General features: G+C 39.0%; 1 protein-coding gene across 1 annotated transcript in view; it reads left to right on the forward strand.

The window, feature by feature from the left end:
- The window catches only part of LOC124722915 (synaptojanin-1), a 138,333-nt gene that overhangs the window by 92,141 nt on the left and 21,528 nt on the right, over window positions 1-24,664 (forward strand). The window contains exons 12-16 of the mRNA XM_047248066.1: window positions 2,173-2,281; window positions 9,392-9,579; window positions 10,400-10,545; window positions 14,786-14,923; window positions 21,274-21,448. Of these exons, the coding sequence (XP_047104022.1) occupies window positions 2,173-2,281; window positions 9,392-9,579; window positions 10,400-10,545; window positions 14,786-14,923; window positions 21,274-21,448 (756 nt within the window). The remainder of the gene's footprint in view (window positions 1-2,172; window positions 2,282-9,391; window positions 9,580-10,399; window positions 10,546-14,785; window positions 14,924-21,273; window positions 21,449-24,664) is intronic.

Consider the following 24,664-nt stretch of genomic DNA (forward strand, 5'->3'; position numbering starts at 1 on the left):
GAAGAAGACCTATTGCCTGAAAACTCACATGATTAGCAATCCTCATGTTGTGACTGTCTGTGACTCAACATCTCCTTTACATGGTGAGTAGCAATCTGTCCTGTTCATAATAAGTGATGGAAACTATATTGACTGTCAGTCGAAAATATAGCACAATTTTGTAGTTATGATATTGAAACATAGAAGTGTTAGCCATTACATTTTCATTTTATATGGCCCAGTATTTGTTAACACTTTCATTGACCTGTGTAGCAGTGAAGATTTTTATGGCATAAAGAGACAAGGTACATCAAATATGACTCAGAAGGGAAACTAGAAACGTAGTATATACCTGGAGACCATTATTTGATACAAGTGCTATGGCAGTGGTGAAATATGGTGGAGGCAGATAATGGTCTGGAGTTGTTTTCATGGTTTGGGCTTAGACTATTGTTTTGTAAATGGCAAAAGGAACAGATTTGTTTTAGAATAACATTTTAGACAAAAGAATGTTGCTCTCATCACTGGTCAGTTTACATCTGAATTATTGCAGGAAATTATATACATTTTCTTTTCGTTTCATCTGCCTGTAGAACATATCACATTCACTAGGGCTATACTCACTAAAACACTAAATTTTCCTGTTCTCCCTGAAAAGTCCTTGCTGAATAGCAGAAATGGGAAAAAGTGCAATATGAGAACAATATACAGCAAAGGGCTCTGTTTTATGCGTATTTATATATTTTTGCTACAGTACTATAAAGAACATTAAATGCAACTCTCACTTTTATCACTTGACATATTGGCAGCCATGGATCAATGCTGTCAAGTATGGTATTTCTTGATTTCAGAAAAGTGTTATTATCAAAAGTATGATCACGTGTATGGGGTATCTAGAGAGATTTGTGACTGGATTGAGAATTTTTTGATAGGGAGGATGCAGCAAATTACCTTGGATGGAGAGTCATCAACAGATGTAGAAGTAACTTCTAGTGTGCCCTATGGAAGTGTGTTTAGACTCTTGCTGTTCATGTTGCATGTTAATGACCTTGCAGACAATATTAACAGTAACCCAAGAATTTTTTGAGATGGCACAGTTATCTATAATAATGTGTTGTCTAAAAAGGCTGCACAAATATTTAGTCAGATCTTGATAGTATTTCAAAGTGGTGCAGAAATCACCAACTTGCTTCAAACACTCAAAAATTTAAAAGTTTGTACTTCACAAAATGGGAAAAACCTAGTACCTTATGGCTATAGTATCAGTGAGTCACAGCTGGAATTGGTCAACTCATACAGCTATCTGTGTGTAACACTTTGTACTTTGTAACAGTAGGAAGTGGAAGTATCACATAGGTTCGGTCGTAGGTAAAGCAGGTGGCATAATTCAGTTTATTGGTAGAATACGAAGGAAATGCAATTTGTCTACAAAGGAGTTTGCTCACGAATCACCTGTGCGATACATTCTAGGGTGTCATTAAAGTGTATTGGACCTGTACCAAATATGATTATCAAGGGATGAATGTATACAGCAAAGGATAGCAGAAATGGCCACATGTTTGTTTAACCCCTGGGAAAGTGTCACAGAAGTGCTGAAGAAACTGAACTGGAAAAAACTTCACGATGCACACAAAGTTTCCAAGCAAGCCTACTTAGAAAGTTTTCTAGAACTGGCTTTTTATGGTGGCTCAAGGAATATACAACAGCCACCTACATTTCACTTCCATAGGAATCGTGAGGACAAGATTAGATTAATTACAGCACTAACAGAGACATCTAGACAGCTATTTTCTCTTGCTCCATACTTGAGTGGAATGGGAAGAGGCCCTAATAATTGGTACAGTGGGAAGTGTTGTCTGCCATACACTTTCCATTGGTTTGCAGAGTACGATTGTAGAAGTATGTAAGATCATTCACTCTGAATTGAATCACATTTTCAAAGATGTATATTTTGGAAGCTGAACAAATTAACTGGATTTTTTTTCCCTGTATCATACTCTGTGTAATAGTTGATTTGAACTAATTCATTCATTTTCAGGAGGGGAAAAAATTGACATTAACTGTAGAGTAGACATTGAAAAATGAAATCTCTTTTACCAGTTTTTAGTTATAGAAATAGAATGAATCTAATTTTGACCCTTCATAATTTTGCACCTTATCGGTTATGTTCAACTTCCTTTCTTTATTGTCTAGCTCTGGTTGACGTAATGAACAATTCTTCAGCTGACCGCCCTATTGATATATTTGCAATAGGATTTGAAGAAATTGTTGATCTTAATGCCAGTAACATAGTCGCTGCAAGGTAAGTGTTTCTTTCATTTATTTTTTTATTATTTTTTTTAAGTAACTGAGCTATCAGAAGTACCTGCTTAGATTTGTAGATCAACTTCCAAAAGTGCTTTATTTATATTTAACCCTACTTCCATGCTACTGATTTATTGATAATTACCAATACCAGCAGGTCTGTGATCTTGAATAATGACATTACCACATTAGCCATATTACTAATTTGTAAATGACTAAGTGAATGAAGAATTAATACAGTATAGTTCATTTTATACCATATCAGAAATAAAGACAGTGAGAGCAGTGTCAAAGTGTTGGTACAGAAGCTGTTGTTGTACTGATTTGTGTATGGTAATTGTCTTGCAGCCCCAAAGAAGCTCTGTATCAAAACTTTCATGAATGTGTTACGTGCAGCTGATTAATCTGCGAATTAAACTAGCTGTGTAACAGCCTGAGTCACTTCATTGATGTTTTATATTTAGGTTGCCTTCAGAATAAGTGCCTTCATTGGACATAATAAGAAATTAACTAACTTATTTTGCATATTGTCATCGTTGTCTGATGACATAATCTTTTGGGATACGTGTTCTGTTCACAATAAAATATGCCTGACACAAAATAAACTAACATAATGAGTAAAGTTCATGGTCTTTCAGCTCATAAACTCATATCTGTAGGATAAGGAACCTTTAGAGTCCATGAAACGCTATAATAATCTGTGGAGTGAAAGGTACCCTGGCTACATGATGTAGGGTGTCAGTGATATGGATACACAGATGACAAATACTGTGCGTGGTATCCCTCTGCCATAATATACAGAATGTCAGTACTGTTGATTAGTCTCACCGGGACTGCTTGTGGTAATGTTTCCAATTAGTGGACAAGTACCTTTTATAGGTCACCAATGCTCCATGGCGATATTGAGGCAGCAGTCTGTTATCCTAGAGCACTCCATGCACGTTCAGTTTTATTTCAGTATTGGATATTGTGTTAGTCAACCAAGGTGCGTGAAGACTTCATATTTTTGGTTCTCATCTACAAAATCAAACCCATGTGGGCAGGCATTATCATCCATTAGATGGAGCCCATCTCCACATGTGCCTTGATAAGAACACACATACTATTGCAGGACATCATTCCCTATTCCATAACTGTCACAGTACTCGCAGGAAATATACTACTGACATGCTGCTGCCGCAGATGAAAACACTGGCACTAACGTAGCTAAGCCTAGATGCTGCTCCTGAGTGCACAATTATAGTCCACTTTATGAATCACAAATAACTTCCATTCTTCACACTTTCACAGAGAGTAAACAAAATAGTGAACTACATAATTACTATCAAATCATTTAAGTGTCCTGAAACCAGAGATTTCTAATTGATTTCTTAACCAATACCGATCGTAGCAGAGAACATGTCTGTCCTCCTCAACTGCTGATCGACCTCTTACATTTTCGGACAGAGATTGATAATTAAAACTTAACTGATAATGACCACGCAGATAACATGTGTTGTCCAAGACTGCCAATCGAGCTCTGATGTGACAGCCAAACCATATCGCCCGCCATTCAAGTTAGGCACGACCCGAAGTTCTCCAAAGTGTTCCATCAGGCATTTCGTTTAGCAGTTGTTTATTATTCTGCTGTTAATTAACACTTCTGAAGTAATGGAATGATGGCCTGGTATTTAGAGATGCTTTTATATGAAATGCAAATAAATATGCTGTTTAGTTTTTTTACTGCAGAACACACAATAAAGGTGGTGGTGGTGCCATCTACTTGAGAAAATGTAAGTTCATAACCACCACAGAAAAAGTGTTGACAGAGATTTCGAAATTGCAATTGTTAAAGTCACATTTTGCACTGTTCTTTCTATGCCATAGGTGTATATAAAGGAAAGCAAATGTTTTACAGATTGTATCTTGTCTTATGGGCTAAAGATCGTCTTGGATTAGCACCCACAGGGATAGCTAACACACATAGCAGTTCAGTAGATCATGCTGTTATAAATTATGACCACATCATCTCAACAGACATAATAAATGGTCACCCCTCAGATCATTTAGGCCAAACACTAGTGCTAAAATATAATATCAAATTCAAACTGAGTGTAAGAGCACAGGCGAATATTATCTGAAAACAACATTGCTACACTAAGACATAGTTTATGGCAGAAATCATGGGAATCCGTAGTGACTACCATTGGGGCCAACAATAAATGGAACATGTTCACTGAAATTACGACTGGGCACTTAAATAGAGCCATGCCATTAAAAACAGTGAATATCTAGAAAAATCAACCTTCAAAATCAAAACCTGTGCCATTATATTTTAAAACAAAAGATCTGAAAGTAAAAATGGAAAACATGTATAGTTTACACAGACTGACTAACTCAGAGTTACATAAAGAACTCTACAAGCAGTACAAATGTAAGAACCGCAAAGAAGTCAGGAGATTAAAATCGGAAAGAATCAGCCAACAGGTACGTGGGTCATATAACATTTCAAAGACTTGTTTGTCAATTGTGAATTAGATCAAAAACAATGAAACAGAAACTAAAATCAGTAATGTACAATTAACTGTGAGTAATAAAGATATCTCTGATCTTCTTCTAGTCAGCAATATTTTTAATAATTACTTCGTAGATACTGTCGAAAATGATCTCTCTATGAAACAGGATATTCAGCATTCATTTGAGTCCTGTAACAAACAGAACTGCAGTGCACTACTCCCAGTAAGCATATATGACATTCTGCAGATTATTGATAACTTCAGAAACAAAAAATCGGCAGGTTAGATGAAATTTCTCCAAATCTATTGAAGAAATACAAACATGAACTAATGAAACTACTAGTTCAGCTAATAAACTGTGTTCTTGAAGATGGCGTGTTCCCTGACAAGTCGACACTTTCTGTAGTGAAACCAATGCACAAAAAGAGTGAAATAAAGCATGTACAGAACTACAGACCAATTGCCCTGATTCCTACTTTCAGCAAGCTGATAGAGAAAATAATATTTTAAAAAATCTTGGAACATTACAACAGTGCTGACATATTAAGCGATTTCCAGCATAGTTTCAGAAGAGGTCGAAATACCATGTCAGCAGCAGTACAATTTCTCCATAATGTACTTGAAAAAGTAAATGAAAAATCCCAAATAGCAGGACTATTCCTGGACCTCTCAAGTGCTTTTGATAGGGTACATCATGATATACACGTATCAAAAATTGTGAAGAGTAGTGTCACTGGAAAACTCACGGAATTGCTAAAAACATATTTAAAGGGTAGACAACAGTGCACAGAGATTACTTACTCTAATGGAGAAATACTGAAGAGCAAAAGGTCAAGTATAAGAACTATACATTTTGGTGTTCCTCAGGGATGCATTTTAGGTCCAGTCCTAGTCATATGCCGTGTAAATAATTTTCCTAGTCCTCTTGACAATAAACAATTGATCACCATGTATGGAGACGATACATCTGGTGTCTGCTGTGCAGACAATGAGCCCAGCCTAGTTGAAAAGATACATAACTTTATTGAAAAGGCAGGGGCTCACTTTGAAAGAGAGAACCTAAAAGTAAACAGAGAAAAAAAACTAATATTATTCCTTTTAAACCAAGTGGTCCAAACAGACAAAATACTGTGACTGATGAAATTTTACCAAAACCCTGTACAGATTGTAAAATCTTGGGTATATGCATCAGTGATCGACTTTCACGGAAGGAGCAAGCTGATTATGTCTGGGGGGGGGGGGGGGGGACCAGTATGTATTAAGAAGATTATCACCATATCTTAATTCTGAAACACTAAGGACTGTATATTATGGATTAGTATATCCTTCCTTGTCTTATGGAATAGTACTGTGGGGTGGGACATGCCAAACTAATATGAAAAGAGTTTTCATACTGCAGAAGCAAGCCTTGAGGATCATAGCAAAAGTAAAACCAGGAACTTCTTGCAAACCTCTATTTATTAGACACAATATTCCCACAGTTTATGCCATGTATATACTAGAAACTATAATGCTAGTGAAAGAAGACACTAAGGTCACAAAAAGAAACATGGATATTCACAACTATGAAATAAGGCACAGAAAAGATTTTCATATGGTTAACAGAAGATTAACAGCGAAAAGTCCCTGTGTCAAAGGAGCTGGTTTTAATAACTTGTTACCGAGCGAGTCAAGCAGTGGCTTATCCAAAAATGCCCTTATAACTTGAATTTATCATGAATTACAGTGTAATAAGAAATAATGTAAACTAAAAGGATTGTAATTGTAAAATCTTTATACTTTGTTGAAAATTCACATCCATGTAAAATTGTGTGTTAAGAGCAATGCATTGAATTGAACTGAATTGAACAGAAGTTTATCATTTTGACATGCTGCTACCAAACACAGCAGCCAATTGGAGAGAATGACCATGATTTAGGTGGTCTTTGTCACAGTACATATACCAAATAAACCATCTGTCATTGGTGCCTCGCACCACATTACGTCATCTTCCTACTGCTGCCTTCTCAACTGCTCTAAGAAGAGCTTCTTGTAACTGAATGTAATGTACTGAGGCTGGTGAACCACAACTGTCTGTATGGTGACAACTCCTCATAGCATATAAGTTCTTAGCTAATCCATTATCACCACTATTGTGCCCATGGAACAGACTTTCACAGAGTCTCCATGAGTGACAAAGCCATCAGTAATCAGTGTGAAAGCAGAGATCATAGCACTTGGTTTGAACGAAATACCAGTCCTTCCCCATGGCATTGGAGAATATGAGACATACATTTGCTACAAAGTTTTTCATCTGCTCTGACGACCCAAGTGCACTGCAAGCTGTCGTGTGTGTGTGTGTGTGTGTGTGTGGGTGTGTGTGTGTGTGTGTGTGTGTGTGTGTGTGTGAATATCACTTCATTCTGTAAGTGTTTTAGACAAAGGAAGGTGTCTTTGATGTTCTAGAGTGCTTTCTCTGCTGAGTACGTACGTACTGTTGGTAGGATGCAGGTCTCCTTGGCTACTGGATCTGCCATTTCATTTCCTTAAATTAGTACATACCCTTGTACCCAGGTAAATATCACTTCATTCTGTAAGTGTTTTAGACAAAGGAAGGTGTCTTTGATGTTCTAGAGTGCTTTCTCTGCTGAGTACGTACGTACGTACGTACGTACGTACGTACGTACGTACGTACTCAGCAGAGAAAGCACTCTAGAACATCAAAGACACCTTCCTTTGTCTAAAACACTTACAGAATGAAGTGATATTTACCTGGGTACAAGGGTATGTACTAATTTAAGGAAATGAAATGGCAGATCCAGTAGCCAAGGAGACCTGCATCCTACCAACAGTGGCAACATTAAAGTCCCTCTACATGCAGTGGTGTAATTGTTGAAGCAAAGGACCATGCATCTTCGGCAGGCAGATCGTGGTACAGCTCCTTCGAGTCACTGAGGATGAATGAAGTTTTCTTTACATGTCTGGGAATCTCCTCCAGCGAGAGGATCCAACACTGTGCTGTGCATGTAATGTACCACTGACAGTATAAAGCATTTTAGTTGAATGTATGAGGTGTGATAAAAAACATGATGAATAATTGTATTAGAAACAAAGTAATATTCTTACATGGCATTTGATTTAATCTCCTTCAAAGCATATCACAATATTGAATACATGACAGGAAGCATTTCCGGAAGGCTTCTTTTAGAAGGCATTCCGATGCTCTGTGATGCCCTCTCAATGTCAGGAATGGCGACAAAACAGATTCCTTTAAGCACAATTTTAATTTTTGGGAAGAGCCAGAAATTGTATGGTGCTAAAGTTACTGAGTAAAGCGGATGTGGTCAGACAGGAACACTTTCTCCGGCCATATCTTGCAAATCAAAATTGAGGTGTGGCACAGGGCATTGTCATGATGAAGGAAGAAATGATTGGCCCATTTTTCTGGCCTCTTTCTTTGTACATCATTTTGCAAACATCACAGTACACCCTTCTAAAATTTGGTCTTTACAGCTGTGTCCCTTTGAATTAACTCTTCACACTGTACCCTCAGTATCAGGAAAACAGAGCATGGTTTTCATATTTTGGCTGATGTGCCTTTCTAGGATGAGGAGGTTCACTGCGTTTGCATTGGGAACACTGAATTTTCATCTCAGGGTGTATCCATAGACCCAAGTTTCATCTCCAGCCACAATTTTTTGACAATTAATTGTGCAGTATATTCTTGTAACAGATAAAGTTATCTCTTGTGAAGAGTTTCTGTTTACTTTCTTATGTGTCTTGTGGAATAATTGTGTGGTGTAACTCACCACTTAGAAAGAAAATATTGATTGCGCAAAAGCGAACAGTAAGAATAATATGTAGTGTTCACCCACAGTCATCATGTAGGTATCTCTTCAAGTAGTTAAGCATTTTAACTGCACCATCTCAATGCATATATTCACTAAAGAAATTCATCATAAATAATCTATGACAATTTGAGAAGGGCAGTGATGTTCATGCCTATAACACTAGAGGAAAAATCGACCTGTCAGTGGCCAATAAAGGAATTCAATATGCAGCAACAAAATTTTTTTGTTGTTTCCCAGTAACAGTAAATGCCTGACAAGTAGCAAAGGAATTTGTAAAGCTAACCTAAAATCATTCGTTCTGGACAACTCATATTCATGGATGAATTTCTGTTTAAAAACTGGTAGCCCGAGAGGGAAAAAAAGCAACCTTCTTTTTATGTGTAGTTGCATGAGTAGGACTAAAAAGTGAAGTGTTCATTAATGTTAACACTAATCATTGGTCATAACATGTTAACTGACTTGTTCAACATCATTTTGATAAAAGAATCATTCAACTGATCTATGGAACATGTAACTAACTACATAATTACATGGAGCATTCTGTTGCAGGCTTCAACCTAGTTGAATAGTACATCACAGTTCATTTTTATGTGATTGTATAACAGCTATTTATATAAATAACATGTTGTCATTGGTTTCTGCTTCACATTCATGCAATGACTTCATACTTTCTTCCAGTTATAAACACAGTACGTTATCCATAAACTTACTCCAATTTTTATTTTTGTTAGTAAAATTTATGATTTACCTTATGGAATAAATGTGAAAAACAATTTTTTTCAGTTCAGAAAATGCAAAAGCATGGGCTGAAGAACTACAGAAAGTCTTGTCCAGAGACTCGCAGTATGTTTTAGTAACATACATGCAGTTAGTTGGGGTTTGCCTGTATTTATTTATTCGACCTGAACATGCTCCTCATATAAGAGACGTTGCTGTGGACTCTGTGAAGACAGGGTTGGGTGGTGCTACAGGTTGGTTGTCAATAAATTATCATTACTTTTCTGATACTTACAGGATACCTAAGCTGTTTGACACATTTCTAGCCATGTTTGCAACCTCAGTTAAATTTCTATTTAGTAAAAACCATGATTTTCTCCATCTTTGCGCATTAATTAAAATTCACAAAGTAATTTTAAATGCATATACAAATCAGGTGTCATACTACTGACTTCAGCCATTGCTATATTGTGGGTTTACTGTACTTCTCATGTATTAATGTATTCTGAGTCATAGTGTGTGATATTTTACCTGCAGATTATGTGAAAAATAATAAATATAAATCAAAATGATGACCTGGAATGACTCTTTCATCTTGCAGCGAAGTGTTTGCTGTAATTAATTTTTCTGAGAGATTAAAAATGTGCACTGTACTAAAAGTTCAATGTTGACTCTTACTTTTGTGGTTAATGCTTTTATCATTTAGGCTATCTGAGTATACCACATGACCCAGCTCGATGCTTTATCCTACTTTCCAAATTCCTGGTGAGAGGATTGCCTGTGAAAAGCAAAAGTTCTTTCAGATAGGTTCAAATAAGGAACTGTTTCTCTTAGTATAATTGAAGAAGTAAAAAGTAATAAAAATCTCTCTGAAAAAAAAATTAAAAGAAAAGCATAGAAGTGATTTATTTGATGAACGGATTTTCCCAAACGCTATTCATATATCTCCATTAACTGAAAATTGTGTGTCTTCTCCAGTGTATTAAATACATACTATTTGTTAGGAATTGACATTTTTCCATCTCTGTATTACGTTTTTTATACTGATTGCAACTTTTATTCTTTTCCTCACAGGGAATAAAGGAGCTTGTGCAATTCGCTGTGTGTTCTACAGCACATCACTGTGTTTTGTTTGTGCACACTTTGCTGCAGGACAATCACAGGTCACTGACAGGAATGCTGATTATGCAGAAATCACCAGAAAAATTAATTTTCCAATGGTATATACATATAGAATTCTAATATAAGTACACAATAAATATATAAAATTTATCTGTTAGGTTCATTTGTTATTTTTGTATGAATTGTTATTTATGTGATTTCTCTTAATTTTTTCATCTTGCTATTGTCAGACATGAATTTGAAAATTTTCAACATCTGAATAGTCGCCCTGCAGCAGGTGCTGTAACTGAATAATTATAAAATATGTATAACTGTGTATTGTTGTTGCTGCCAACAGGCCATTGTAATCACATTTAAAAAGAAATATTTGAATGAAACAGACACTGTAGTTCATCCAGTTATCTAGACAAATGGTCATTCACTTTCCAGTGTAGTTACTTACATTTAAATGTTTTGAACCAATTCTCTTTGCTCATCAGTGGAAACTATCAAGCCCCCTTTTAATTTTATGTGGTCTGTAACCTTCCTATGTAGTACAATAATGGCGTGTGACAAGGGCCTCCCGGTGGGTAGACCACTCGCCTGGTGCAAGTCTTTCGATTTGACGCCACTTCGGCGACTTGTATGTCGATGGGGATGAAATGATGATGATTAGGATAACACAACACCCAGTCCCTGAGCGGAGAAAATCTCTGACCCAGCCGGGAATTGAACCTGGACCCTTAGGATTGACAGTCTGTCGCGCTGACCACTCAGCTACCAGGAGCGCACTCCTGCGTAGTAGCTGCCATACAGTAGAATAAATGAATAAGTAAATTGTTAACTAATTGCTGTTTTCTCCTTGGTAAGTGAAAGCTTCTCTTAACGACTGAATTAAAAAAAAAAAAAAAAAAAAACACAGTCTTTCAATAGTGTGGGTAACATGGTTTATCATGAAAACCCAATAGCTTACCAATTTTCTAATATTTCACAATTATTAAAGGTAAGATGAACACTACAGAGAAAAATGGTTTTTTTCACTGAGGAGCAGTCATAAACGAACCAAAAGATCTACACACTTGGATATAAAGCATCTCTACAGGCTGTCCTGAACAAGCAGTTGGTCTCAGACTTTCCAGATCATTAATTTCTTATGTAGAGGGAGTGAGGAAAAGGTGTGTTCTTATTTGGGATATCGTTTAGGACCTAGAGCCAAGAAAAACACAACAGAGTAATGCTAAACAGACATTTCATCATCTGATGTAAAGTCACTAAATAAAATATTATGAGAACTTTCTAATCTGCTGTTTCCACATGTTGGGTGGAATCTCTTGTGTCTCCCTACTTAGTATTTTAATAAGTTACAAACATTTTCCACTGTCAGATTTATTCATATCTTCCTTCCGTCCAGATGATGGAAACTGTACTTCCCAAAACCAAATTTTTCTTCTTTCATACTTGTTGAGCTACTGCAACCTTTCATGCCAGTAAGCAACTTTATTTGCTCAGCATTGTCAAAAATGCTTTTATAATCATGCTTTGTGCAGATTGAGTACAACCACCTAATTGTGATAACAAATACCAGTGGAGTTAAAGGCACTTAATTTTTTTACTGTAATAACAGCAACAGTTTGAACACTGTAACGAGTGACAGATTAATTTATTAATATTGCAAGACATACATGAAAATTTTGTACCTCATCTTCAGGTCATTTCTTCATCTGACTAGTGATAAGGCAATATGACTAGATTCACTAACATCACAATGTGTAAATGAAGCAGTCACTGTGAAGGTGAAATGTCAATTAAAATATAATGTAAGTCATTATTTTCTACTGCCAGGCAAACCCAGACCTACAGGAACATCGCTGCCGACATCAGATTTCACAAAACATCAGCTCATAAATACATGGTAGCAAGAACATCCATATGTGCTATTCTAATTTATAAAATTTCATTCAATTTTGAAGGTGTAGCACCAAATTTTGTGTAACTGCATAAGAAACTAAGTTCTCTAGATAATAAATCTCACAGCAGTACATACAAGGTATGTTCAAAAAGTTTTGAGAATTTTCATTTTTTGGAAATAATCAACATTAATGTTATCTCCTTCAAAGTAATCCCCATTAGATATTATACACTTACATCAGCGCTTCTTAGCTCTTTCAGCGATACGCTTTTAATCCCATGTAAACTTGTAAAACAATGGCCTTTTGAGGTTCTCTTTAGTTTTGGAAACATAAAAAATTCACATGGCGACATATCTGGTGAATATGGAGGCTGGTGCATCATTACAGTGTTGCTTTTCACCAAAAATTCACAAACAAGCAATGAAGTGTGAGCAGGAGCATTACATGTAGCAAAAGCCACAAATTGTTACGCCACAAATTCAGACTGTCCTTCCCTCCCCCCTCCAGATTGTTTCTTGCAAGCAGCATTGAATATGTGGGTAGTACTGTTGATTATTTGACCTTTTGGAAAGAACTTATGATGCACTATGCCATGAAAATCAAAGGAGACAATGAGCAGAACCTGTACATTTGATTGCATTTCCAAGCATTTTTTGGTCTTGGAGATCCAGAATGCTTCCACAGGGATGATTGACCCTTAGTTTTGACGTCACACCATACACCCATGTTCCGTCAAGTGCTATGACGCATTTCAGTAGTTCTGCGTCATTGTTGGCTTCATTTAGCATCTCCTGAACGACTTGTATTTACCACTATTTTTGGTCGAAATTCAACACCTTTGGCCCAAATTTTGCTGTGGCATGTCTTATACCCAAAACATCTGAAAAGATTTAATTGCATGACCCAATTAATCATCATCAGAAACTTCTCTGGTTGTGATTCGGCAACCGTTCACAGTCATTTCTTTCATTTTTTCTATGTTTTGATTGGTTGTTGGTACAACCAGAACAATCAACATCTTCAACTTCTTCACGGCCATCTCAAAAATGCCTTTACCACTTGTAAACCCTTGTTTTACTCATAGCAGACTCACCAAAAGCAATAGTCAACATTTTTAAAACTTTGTTACCTTCTACCCAATTTTATAACAAAATTTAATGCAAATTCTCCAATTTATTTGTATCTTACGATTAATACTGTCCATTCGTAAGCAAACATATGTAACCTTCGTGACAGCTGATGACATACTAAACATCCAATATGGCTACCATTGTACAGATACATTTCAGACTGTTTACCAACAGGGCAACAATAAATTGTGCGAATTAGACTAATACAGCCCATGAAATTACAAAATTCCAGAATGAGATTTTCACTCTGCAGCGGAGTGTGCGCTGATATGACACTTCTTGGCAGATTAAAACTGTGTGCTGGACCGAGACTCGAACTCGGGACCTTTGCCTTTCGCGGGCAAGTGCTCTACCAACTGAGCTACCCAAGCACAACTCATGCCCTGTCCTCACAGCTTTACTTCTGCCAGTACCTCGTCTCCTACCTTCCAAACTTTACAGAAGCTCTCCTACTGCGAACCTTGCAGAACTAGCACTCCTGAAAGAAAGGATATTGCGGAGACATGGCTTAGCCACAGCCTGGGGGATGATTCCAGAATGAGATTTTCACTCTGCAGCGGAGTGTGCGCTGATATGACACTTCCTGGCAGATTAAAACTGTGTGCCGGACCGAGACTCGAACTCGGGACCTTTACCTTTCGCAGGCAAGTGCTCTACACTGAGCTACCCAAGAACAAGCCCCATCCTCACAGCTTTACTTCTGCCAGTACCTCATCTCCTACCTTCCAAACTTTACAGGAGCTCTCCTGCGAACCTTGCAGAACTAGCATGCCTGAAAGAAAGAATATTGCGGAGACAGGAGTGCTGGTTCTGCAAGGTTCGCAGGAGAGCTTCTGTAAAGTTTGGAAGGTAGGAGACAAGGTACTGGCAGAAGTAAAGCTGTGAGGACGGGGCGTGAGTCGTGCTTGGGTAACTCAGTTGGTAGAGCGCTTGCCCGTGAAAGGTAAAGGTCCCAGGTTCGAGTCTCGGTCCTTCACACAGTTTTAATCTGCCAGGAAGTTACAAAATTTCCAGTACTTTTTTTTACATTCCTGGTATATATCACAAAATAAATGTACATAGCTGGTAACAAATAAACTTAGCATACATAAGCATATACATATCAAATTATTTAGAATGGCAATTAAAGCAGAACATAACTGCATACCATTAAATGAGTGTGGATTTAAGGGGGGGGGGGGTTGTTTTTTATCTAATTCTGCTAATGCTTTTGTATATTAAAACTGGAAATAAAATTTGTTCACTTTCTGGGTGAATATACAGTATCATAAACTGTTGAGAGAGAGTAACATTACTTTCTTTTTTAATTTATGTTTCAGAGCCGAACACTTAATTCACATGATTATGTTTTCTGGTGTGGAGACTTCAACTATCGTGTGGACATGGATAAAGATGAAATGAAGGAATTGATTAAGAAGAAAGAATATGATAAAATTCTACAGTATGATCAACTTAGGGTTAGTAAATTATTTTAGTAACATATTGTCTACTGCCCCATCCCTACCCCCACCCACCTCTCTCTCTCTCTCTCTCTCTCTCTCTCTCTCTCTCTCTCTCTGATGATGCAGGTTTTGTGTGTGTGTGTGTGTGTGTGTGTGTGTGTGTGTGTGTGTGTGTGTGTGTGTGTGTTTTTATTTGTATTTGTGTGTCACGTAGATAATTTTCAGTTGCGAAAATTGAGATATTGAGATGAAATTTTAACAGAAGCTTTATTGGATGGATATTGCAGATGGAAAATTCTAGCAAAGCACACCTGTAGCAACCAAGACAGGTCATATGTGACTTTGTTGCTCAAGTTAGCTGATTTCAAAGTAAGTTATTTCAAAACAATTATATTGGTTGATGTTCACTCATGCTTCAGACATTCAAATCAACCTTAGTAACCAGTTGAATGTAAATAGTATTGTACAGGTTTAGTTGGTGAAATGACGTTGGCTGTCTTTGTGAAAAATAAAAAATATTTTAATGTGCATTCACATAATTACTACTGGACATTTACTTTTACATAATTATTGTTCCATAGACAGATACCTAGCTACCAAAAATTTGAAATGTGTCTACAGGTGCAATAGCCACACAGACTAGACTATTGATAGATTGATACATGCCTATTTCAGGTCAATAACAACATGCTGATTTCTTAACTGTCAAGCTCAAATGAATCAGCTGTGTGAAGATTTGTGCTGAAAGGTTCCTTTAAAAATTCCTGCTAATTTCTTGTCAGTCATATTCAACTGGCAATTATTCTCAGAGTCTTATGCACTCAGCCCATGGAAAAAGTATAATGCTGTCGATTGCTGTGAGCACTTTCCAGTTTTAAACATTGTATATTTATCCGCTGCAACATTCATATTGCTTGGTGCTCATTCTGTTTCACCATCAGGTAGTAGTAATTCTACTGTGGTGTGTGCCAAATTGTGGGGGCTGCTTTAGCCAAAAGAAAAGTCTGGTTGGTTGTTAAGTGCAGTGAGGTATTTGGTTCTTCCACTTAGTGGAACTGTTAATAACAGTAACAATGTGGGTGAAGTTACTAAAATAACTGGTTGTAAACCATTGTTGAAAAAATATACACACATCAAAAAAAGTTTTGCATCACCCCAGTTCCCAGAGCTCTTGAAGATAGACGTTGACTGTGAATATTGTATCACAGCCACAGTACCTTTGGCTGTTCAGAGATGTCACTAAACCTGCACAAAGATGTAAACAACCATCCATGAGCAGGGCCTCTTAGACGGAGGGGGTCCAGCAGCCGATCAGTTCCAGTCATTCCAGCAGGGAGGAGGTCACAGCTTGTGTTGTCTGTAGTTCAGCCACACCTAGACGGTCAATACCAAGGTTCGATCATGTCCGCATTGTTACTTTGTGCTCTCAAAAAGGGAAGTGCCCAGGCATCTCAGAGTGAACCAAATCAATGTTGTTTGGACTTGGAGGAGATACAGAGAGACAGGAACTGTCGATGAGAAGCTTCGCTCAGGCCGCCCAAGGGCTACTACTGCAGTGGATTAGGGCTCTGAGGAACCCTGACAGTAATGCCACCATGTTGAATAATGCTTTTCGTGCAGCCACAGGAAGTTGTGTTATGACTCTAACTGTGCACAGTACGCTGCATGATGCCCAACTTCACTCCTGACATCAATGGCGAGGTCCATCTTTGCAACCACAACACCATGCAGCATGGTACAGATGGGCCAACAACATACCGAATGTATTGCTGAGGATTGGGATCACGTTCTCTTCACCGATGAGTGTCTCATATGCCTTTGACCAGAAAATCGTAGGAGACGTGTTTGGTGGCAACCCGGTTAGGCTGAACCCCTTAGACTCACTGTCCAGTGAGTACAGCAAGGTGGAGGTTCCCTGTTGTTTTGGGGTGGCATTATGTGGGGCTGACATACGCTGCTGGTAGTCATGGAAAGCGCCGTAATGGCTGTACGATACGTGAATGTCATCCTCCGACTGATAGTGCAACCACATCGGCAGTGTATTGGTGAGGCATTCATCTTCATGGACAACAATTCACGCCCCCCTCATGCTCTTCTTGTGAATGACTTCCTTCAGGATAACGACATTGTTGACTAGAGTGGCCAGCTCGTTCTCCAGACATGAACCCTGTGGAACATGCCTGGGATAGATTGAAAAGAGCTGTTTTATGGACAATGTGACCCACCAATCATTTGTAGGGATCTACGCCGAATCGCCTTTGAGGAGTGGGACAATCTGGACCAACAGTGCCTTGATGAACTTGTGGATAATATGCCACGACGAATACAGGCTTGCATCAATGCAAGAGGACGTGCTACTGGGTATTAGAAGTACCAGTGTATACAGCAATCTGGACCACCACCTCTGAAGGTCTCACTGTGTGGTGGTACAGCATGCAAAGTGTGGTTTTCATGAGCAATAAATAAGGTGGAAATGATGATTATGTTGGTCTCTATTCCAATTTTCTATACAGGCTCTGGAACTCTCGAAACCGAGGGGATACAAAACTTTTTTTTATGTGTGTATATCATTTTGCAGTGCTATTTCTCTGAAATCTTAGAAGTTGATGCCTTACCCTGAGGAATAAAATCCTTTTTAGCTTAGCCTTTGTGAATGACATTTTTCAACATGTTGACCTTGCATGGTTCCACATTACACTTGTTCGTCGCTGTAGTAAATGTAAGGTGCTGCAGTTTGCTGCAAATTATTCTTCATAAAAATACCATCCTTGCATCTTCAATATGGCTCTACTTCATAAGTAATTTCCTCCCATACTTCGTTGTACTGTGAAGCTCATGTTCTCTGACATTCATAACATTGTTCACCAACTTCCATTAGAATTCATGACTTCTTTCATATGCAGAACTAATTTTTCTGCAGTCAGAAATTTGGCTTTACAATACACATTACAACATCTAAAGTTGCCTACCTTTTTCTTTAGGATTATGTCACTTTTGTGGCAGTGCACACTAGTGTTACTAGTCGTATGACCCTGCTTGAAAATGGGAATGACCTGCACCTTTTTCCTGTTGCAAGTGAGCTTCTGCTGCTCCAGAATCTACGATAAACTGCTGGTAGAAGGAGAACAAGTTCTTCTGCATAATCTTTGTAGAATCGTATAGGTATCTCATTTGGTTCTGGTTCCTTTTCAGTACTAAGCAATTGTAGTTGCTTTTCTATTCTACTATCAGTTATCACAATATCGGCCATTTTGGCATTGGTACAATGATCGAAATGACGGATTGTGTTACTGTCTCCTGCGGAAAACAGTTTCGGGAGACCAAATTCTGTATTTCGGCCTACTCTGTGTTATCTTCTGTTTTGGTGCCAGTATGGTCACTGGGTGAATGAATCGAGAATTTTGAACTGCTTACTGACTTTATGTAAGACGAAAACCAGATTGGTTGGCAAAATTTTAGTTTCAAAGTCATGTGAATGGCTCTCTCATTGCTCACTGTATGCCCATTTTCACTTTGTTCAGCTTTTGTTTGTCAGGTATGTTTTGACTTCTCTTGAATCTGGGATGAAGCTCTCTTAGTTTTCTAATGCAGCTATTAAACCACAGTGTGTGTCTCCCATCCCTTAAGATATTGCCTGGAACATACTTGTCTAAGGTATATTGAACAATGTTTTGTGTTTTGGATTTTTTGCCATTTATGCTTCACACCTTCAACCTCAGAACTGAATATTTGAGGCTGCCTAAGATACACTGCAATTTGCATCCTGTCACTCTTTCTAAGCAAAAATATTTGTGGGGTGTTCACTAACCCAACAAAACCCCATGTGCATGTCACATATACTTTGCTACACTTGTAGCTGCTTCCTGCATGTGGTGCATGCGTGACCTATTAAGGGATACCCTACAATTCTGCATGTGATAGCAAAGGTCAAGGAATATGCATCCTATACAATCACAGAGTAGTCTGAGCCCCTGGTTTAGAATTTGCACTTTGCTCCAAACCAAAGGACGCTGATCGACCCTTGGTATGCTCCAAACCAAAGGATGCTGATCGACCCTAGGTACGATGCTGCAAATGATTAGCATAGCCTGCATCCCACGGGCATCTACCGAAAGTAACCGAGGATGGCTTCAGAATCCAAGCAACAGACGTCATTGGTGCTGATATGTGGCACTATTTTCAAGTGGTTGCAACCAGTACGCCCGATAGCCACCAACGGGACTCTTCTGTGTCATGGACAAGATCCCCTCCGCAACACTGAGGGGTTGCATTACGTGACTAATGTTGGAGCTCCCCATGGCTAGCAAACCCACCCTCTTCACTTGTCTGGACTGAGCAGGAAAATTGGCCACTGGCCCAAAGGGTGAGACATCCAGTATTGACTCAAAAGGATTGTCAACTCTGTATAACACCTCATACTTGTTGCTAAGGCGTAAGGAACTAGTCGTGTGGACCGTTCCCTTTTTCGCCTTCTGCCCAGTGACACATGAACCCACCACTGACTGCCATTCACTGACTAGTAAAGACAAACAAGCAGATGTTGCGCATCAGAAAATGCAACAACATCCTTGTCACCAAGGGATTTCAGCAGCACCAATCATGTCAAATGTCTCGTCACCAGCATCCTGATGCTGCCACTACCTTGAGCAGTAGCCAGAAGCCTTTTAACAATGGCCAACATAGCCTCCAGCTGTTTAAGGACAGCAGCCATTTCTCTTTGTGGCCGCTCACAACAAGCACGGTCCCTACCTAAATCATACTGTGTGTGTGTGTGGGGGGGGGGGGGGGGGGGGGGGGGGGGGAGAAAAAAAAAGAAGAAAACTGAATAGAATCTCAAAAGCACTGAGGTGTAACTGAAGATGGAATGAAGGCCAAATATAAGTGAGAGAATAAACAAACACTAAAATCTACTGTGCAGAGTTATCAGTATAGCCTAAGATCAAAAGATCTGCTAGGCCTTAAAACAGGAATAAATTTCTCTGCTGAAAATGGATGTATCAACAGTTAGTTTTTATTAGAACTTCAGCTTACACAAAAGCTATTGCAGGAAATAAACAAGCTAACTCTCAAGCACTGACTTATTAAACAGAGTCATGTGACATGGCTCCTCAGATGACGAATTGCCTCACACAGATATGCACTAAGATTTATACAGAAAAGCTTACGGGCAAATTAGTAACACTAGTCCGTGTAGTAAAATACCCAAGTCCAATTTGCTTCCTCATGGTAATGTGTGAGAAACAGAAATCAATCTAAATTACTGAGTGTCAGACAACAGGTGTCCTTTCTGTTCCATGGCAGCAGCTGCACTGAGCATTGAATGCAACAGTCACGAAATTTAAACAGGGTCATGTGGGACTGCTCTTTGGCCAGCAGATCACCTCTCACAGATATGCACCAAGATTTACACAAAAGAACTTAAGAGCAAACTAGTAACACTAGTTTACACAGTAAAATAAACACATACAGTTCATTTCCGCACAGAAATAATTGAGAAACAGAAACTAAACTAAATTACTATGTGTCAGATAACTGGTGCAGTTACAGATGTCATTTCCATTTTGTGGCGGTGGTTCACAAGATTGATTTTGTAACTCTCTTGGTGTTTCCTTCTCATTCATCAGCAATTAACACTGTGCGAACAATATAACTGTCAGTATATATGCACTAAAGAGAAATTCACACACAGACCAGAAGAGTGGAATGATGATCTCCCCACCGCCTGCCTTCTACACTACTCTATTGACTGAGCATTATCATCCTCTCTTGCAATCTGATGTACCTAAACGGTGATACTAACATTTTCCTGGTGTCTTTTTAAATAAATACTGAAGTGTGTAGTGTGTGTGTGTGTGTGTGTAGTGTGTGTGTGTGTGTGTGTGTGTGTGTGTGTGTGTGTGTGTGAGAGAGAGAGAGAGAGAGAGAGAGAGAGAGAGAGAGAGAGAGATAGTGTGATGAGTAAAAATTCTTTGCCTGGACACTCATTCTCCAGTTATCACCTTCAACTCCACCAGCAAAATGTAGATTCAGATGCAATCTGGGTGTTCTAACTCTGAGACATCCTGAACATATTGTCCAGTAAGAGTTGTGTGATGTAAATGATCTTGTTGCTGCATTGGATATAATTTTCTCAGTGCAAAAATTATTGTATAGTATTGAAAATAATGTTGGTATGCTTTTGCAATGAGTAATATATGTAATATTCTCCCCTCTGTTCCCCCTGCAGTTTCTTTCCTCACAGAAAGTATGTAAATTATTTGTGTGTTACTATGAATTATGTTAGAAATTCTTGTCTTAAATGCCATTCAAGTAATCATGTTACCTAAATTACTTGGCAAATAATGACAAAAATTCTTTTTTTTCAGAATCAACAAGATCAAGGTCTTGTATTCAAAAATTTTATTGAAGGAAATATTAATTTCCCTCCAACATACAAGTATGATCTATTCTCAGATGACTATGACACAAGTGAAAAATGCAGAGCACCTGCATGGACAGATAGGGTACTGTGGAAGCGGCGGAAGCAGATCCCTGACATGGGTATGACTGCTTTTTCATTCGTGTGTTCACATTGTGACCTAGTGAGATTAAATCATGAAATGTGGAAGTAATTTTTGTTCTTAGTTCATATTAATGAATGCCATAGTTGTTGTATATCTTATTTACAGGTAAAAACTTTTTAAGCATTAGTTTACTGACCTCCCATATTAATGGAACATTTTAATTTTTGTTTTGATCTTAAATAGCTTGTTATTTTTTAAAGTTCAGTATTTAGTTATGGGAAATATTAGAGATGTTTAATCCAGGATATCTAGCTAGTGAAACATATAAAAATATATTTTTTTTCATGTGATCAAAATGTCTGTAATTGAAGCAAAAATTGGTAAATCGACACAAGAAAAAAAGAGGAACTATAAATAATTGTTGTTACTTGACTGTATGGTGGTAATGGGCTTTTCACATCATTTCAATTCATAGACCATTATGAAACCATTTAAGAGACTCATGGCACAGAAAACTTTGGGGTAACTTAAGTTGAGACATAAGATCATCGGACAAAAATTAGTCAACCCTAGAGAAACCATTTCAAGCATCATTTAATAGTGTGTTATTCTACCCATGCACTCGATAACATTTGGTTAGGAAGAGAATCCACAAGGCTATATTATTAGATGGCGGCCACTGAGTGACGCGCGTTTCTTTGGCTCGCAAGTTTTTCCGCTCATTGAAGGTGTTACAGAGAAGTGCGGCAGTCCACAACGTGTACATCCGACTAAACAAGTGCTACTTGCCGTGGTGTGTTGTTCTCCGTTGATTACCACAAGTGATAAGTGATAAGTGAGTGAAAAATGGGAAGAGCACGAGTAAGCGGCAGCAGGCGAGGCTACAGGAGCGCAGGCAGCGCGGGCGCCCTGTCTCCGGTGGCAGGTGAGGCCTCGCTTCCCGACATCGTGGAGCTCGTCCGGTCCCAGGTGAGTGCGGCGCTGCACAGTAAAGACACGCTAGACGTAATAGTGCAATCCATCACGGACTCTGTGACGGCCGCGGTCATGGACAAACTGCAAGAGTCTGTCGGGCGCAACAGCACCGAAATCCAGTCTCTTAAAAAGTCCTTGGCCGCACAAGAGAAAAAAGCCGCCGACCTAGAAGCTAAACTGTCTGCAGCCACCGATGAAATTGAGCAGTATCAGCGAAGGAACAGCTTGCGCTTGTTCGGGGTAGCTGAAAACGATTGTGAAAACACCGACGACCTGGCCATTAGCCTCGTGCGTGAAAAACTTGGCGTGCAGATCGACGTGGCCGATATCGACAGAAGCCACCGTGTTGGGCGCAGGATACCAGGTGCGATGAAACCCAGGCCCATAATAATTAAATTTGTGTCATACCGGAAAAGAGCTGAAGTGTTTGCTCAGAAAAGAAAACTCGCCAAGAGTGGGTTTACCCTGAGGGAAGATCTGACACGTGAAAGACTAAAAGTTTTGAACACTGCGATCACACAGTTCGGCCTTCAAAATGTATGGACCCAGGATGGCAGGATCGTAGTCAAGACGGAAGTAGGGAGGAAAACGGTGACGAACATGTCCGAACTGAAAGACTGAGCGAAATCTCGCGAGACACAAAGTCTCATATTTTACTCTGTCTAATATAAGTTAATTTTTATTCTTTCTTTTCATTTTTTTACGTAAATATTGCTTCGTTATTTCCATATGTACCATAAGTACTCTATTTAAAATCAGTCAATTGTTTCACATAAATATTGCTTCTTTAGTTGCCTATCGTAAGTGCTCATTTATATTAATATTGTCAGTCAAACGGGAATTAACATTCTCCATTAACAGGAATCTCCTTAAAACCGCCTTTCTATATCTGTTATTTTCATCCTCGTCACTACCACTACTACTACTACTACTATCTTTTTCGTAACCACTACTGCCACTTTCCATCTTTCTTTTCGCTCCCTTCTCCGATACCTCCAGCTTGTCTTTCACCTTTAGCCCACAGACGCTTGAGTCAGTGACAACTTTGGACACACCTGTAAATATGTCTTCCCCCGCGAAATCCAGCTTTTGTCCCTCTTCCGGCCAGCAGGTAGACGGAGCGCGCTCGGTCCTACAGGCGGCCACAATGGGACGGACCGGTTCCGGCGGCGGGCTCTTTGTGGCCCACGCAAACGCTCAGTCGCTAACGGCTCACTTCGACGAGTTCTGTGACCTGTTCTGCCAATCGCTGTTCCATATTATCCTCGTCTCTGAAACTTGGTTGAAACCAAACATTTCTTCCGACGCTATCCGAATCACTGGTTACTCTCTCCTAAGGGCAGATCGTGAAACACGACGCGGGGGTGGTGTGGGTGCTTATATTCGCTCTGATCTGAGACCTACTATATTATGCACATCGGATGCAAAGGGCGAAGGAGAAGCAGAGTTCTTGTTTTTCGAAATAAATACGTCAAATCAGAAACTGCTAATTGGAGTAATCTATAAACCTCCAAACGTCGGTGCTATGTCCTCCTTTCAGTCTGCCCTGTCCTCGCTCGTGACACTGTATGAACACATAATCATTATGGGCGACACAAACATCGACTTACAGTTAAAATCTCCCTCTGCAGAAAAACTTAGGAGACTGTTCCACTCCAATGATATGAGTTTAACACCGCTGGACCCAACTCATCACACGCCACACAGCCATACACTCATAGATATAATAGCAACAAAGCGACCAGATAAAATAATTCGCGCCAATCAGACATCCGCTCCAGGACTCCCTGCTCATGACGTGATTTTCTTAAATTACTCAGTACATATTACCAAAGAAAAATCTCACCTGGTAACCTACAGAAACCTAAAAAATGTTAATCATGACGCTCTTCAAAAGGATTGCTCAGACATCCCTTGGCATGATATAAGCAATGAACCGACTTTAGACGGAAAAATTCGGGAATTATGTCGCAAAATTATTGCACTGTATGATAAACATGCTCCTCAACGCACTGTCAAGGTAAAGAGAGCTCCCGCTCCGTGGCTCACCACTGCATTACGCCAGTTAATGAATGAGCATGATGCTGCACATAGGGCCTTCAAGCGTAACCCAACTCCCGAGGCGTACGAAGCTTATAGGAAACTCCGAAATAGAACCAAGCAAAGAAGCGTGAGGAATGCCAAAATCAGACATGCCCGCTCTGTTGTATGCGGCATATCAAAACCTGCTGCACTGTGGAAAAAGCTGTGCAGTTTCGGTATAGGGAAGCGAAGATCT

Source organism: Schistocerca piceifrons, chromosome X, assembly GCF_021461385.2.
Source record: "Schistocerca piceifrons isolate TAMUIC-IGC-003096 chromosome X, iqSchPice1.1, whole genome shotgun sequence".
NCBI classification, from domain to species: Eukaryota; Metazoa; Arthropoda; class Insecta; order Orthoptera; family Acrididae; genus Schistocerca; species Schistocerca piceifrons.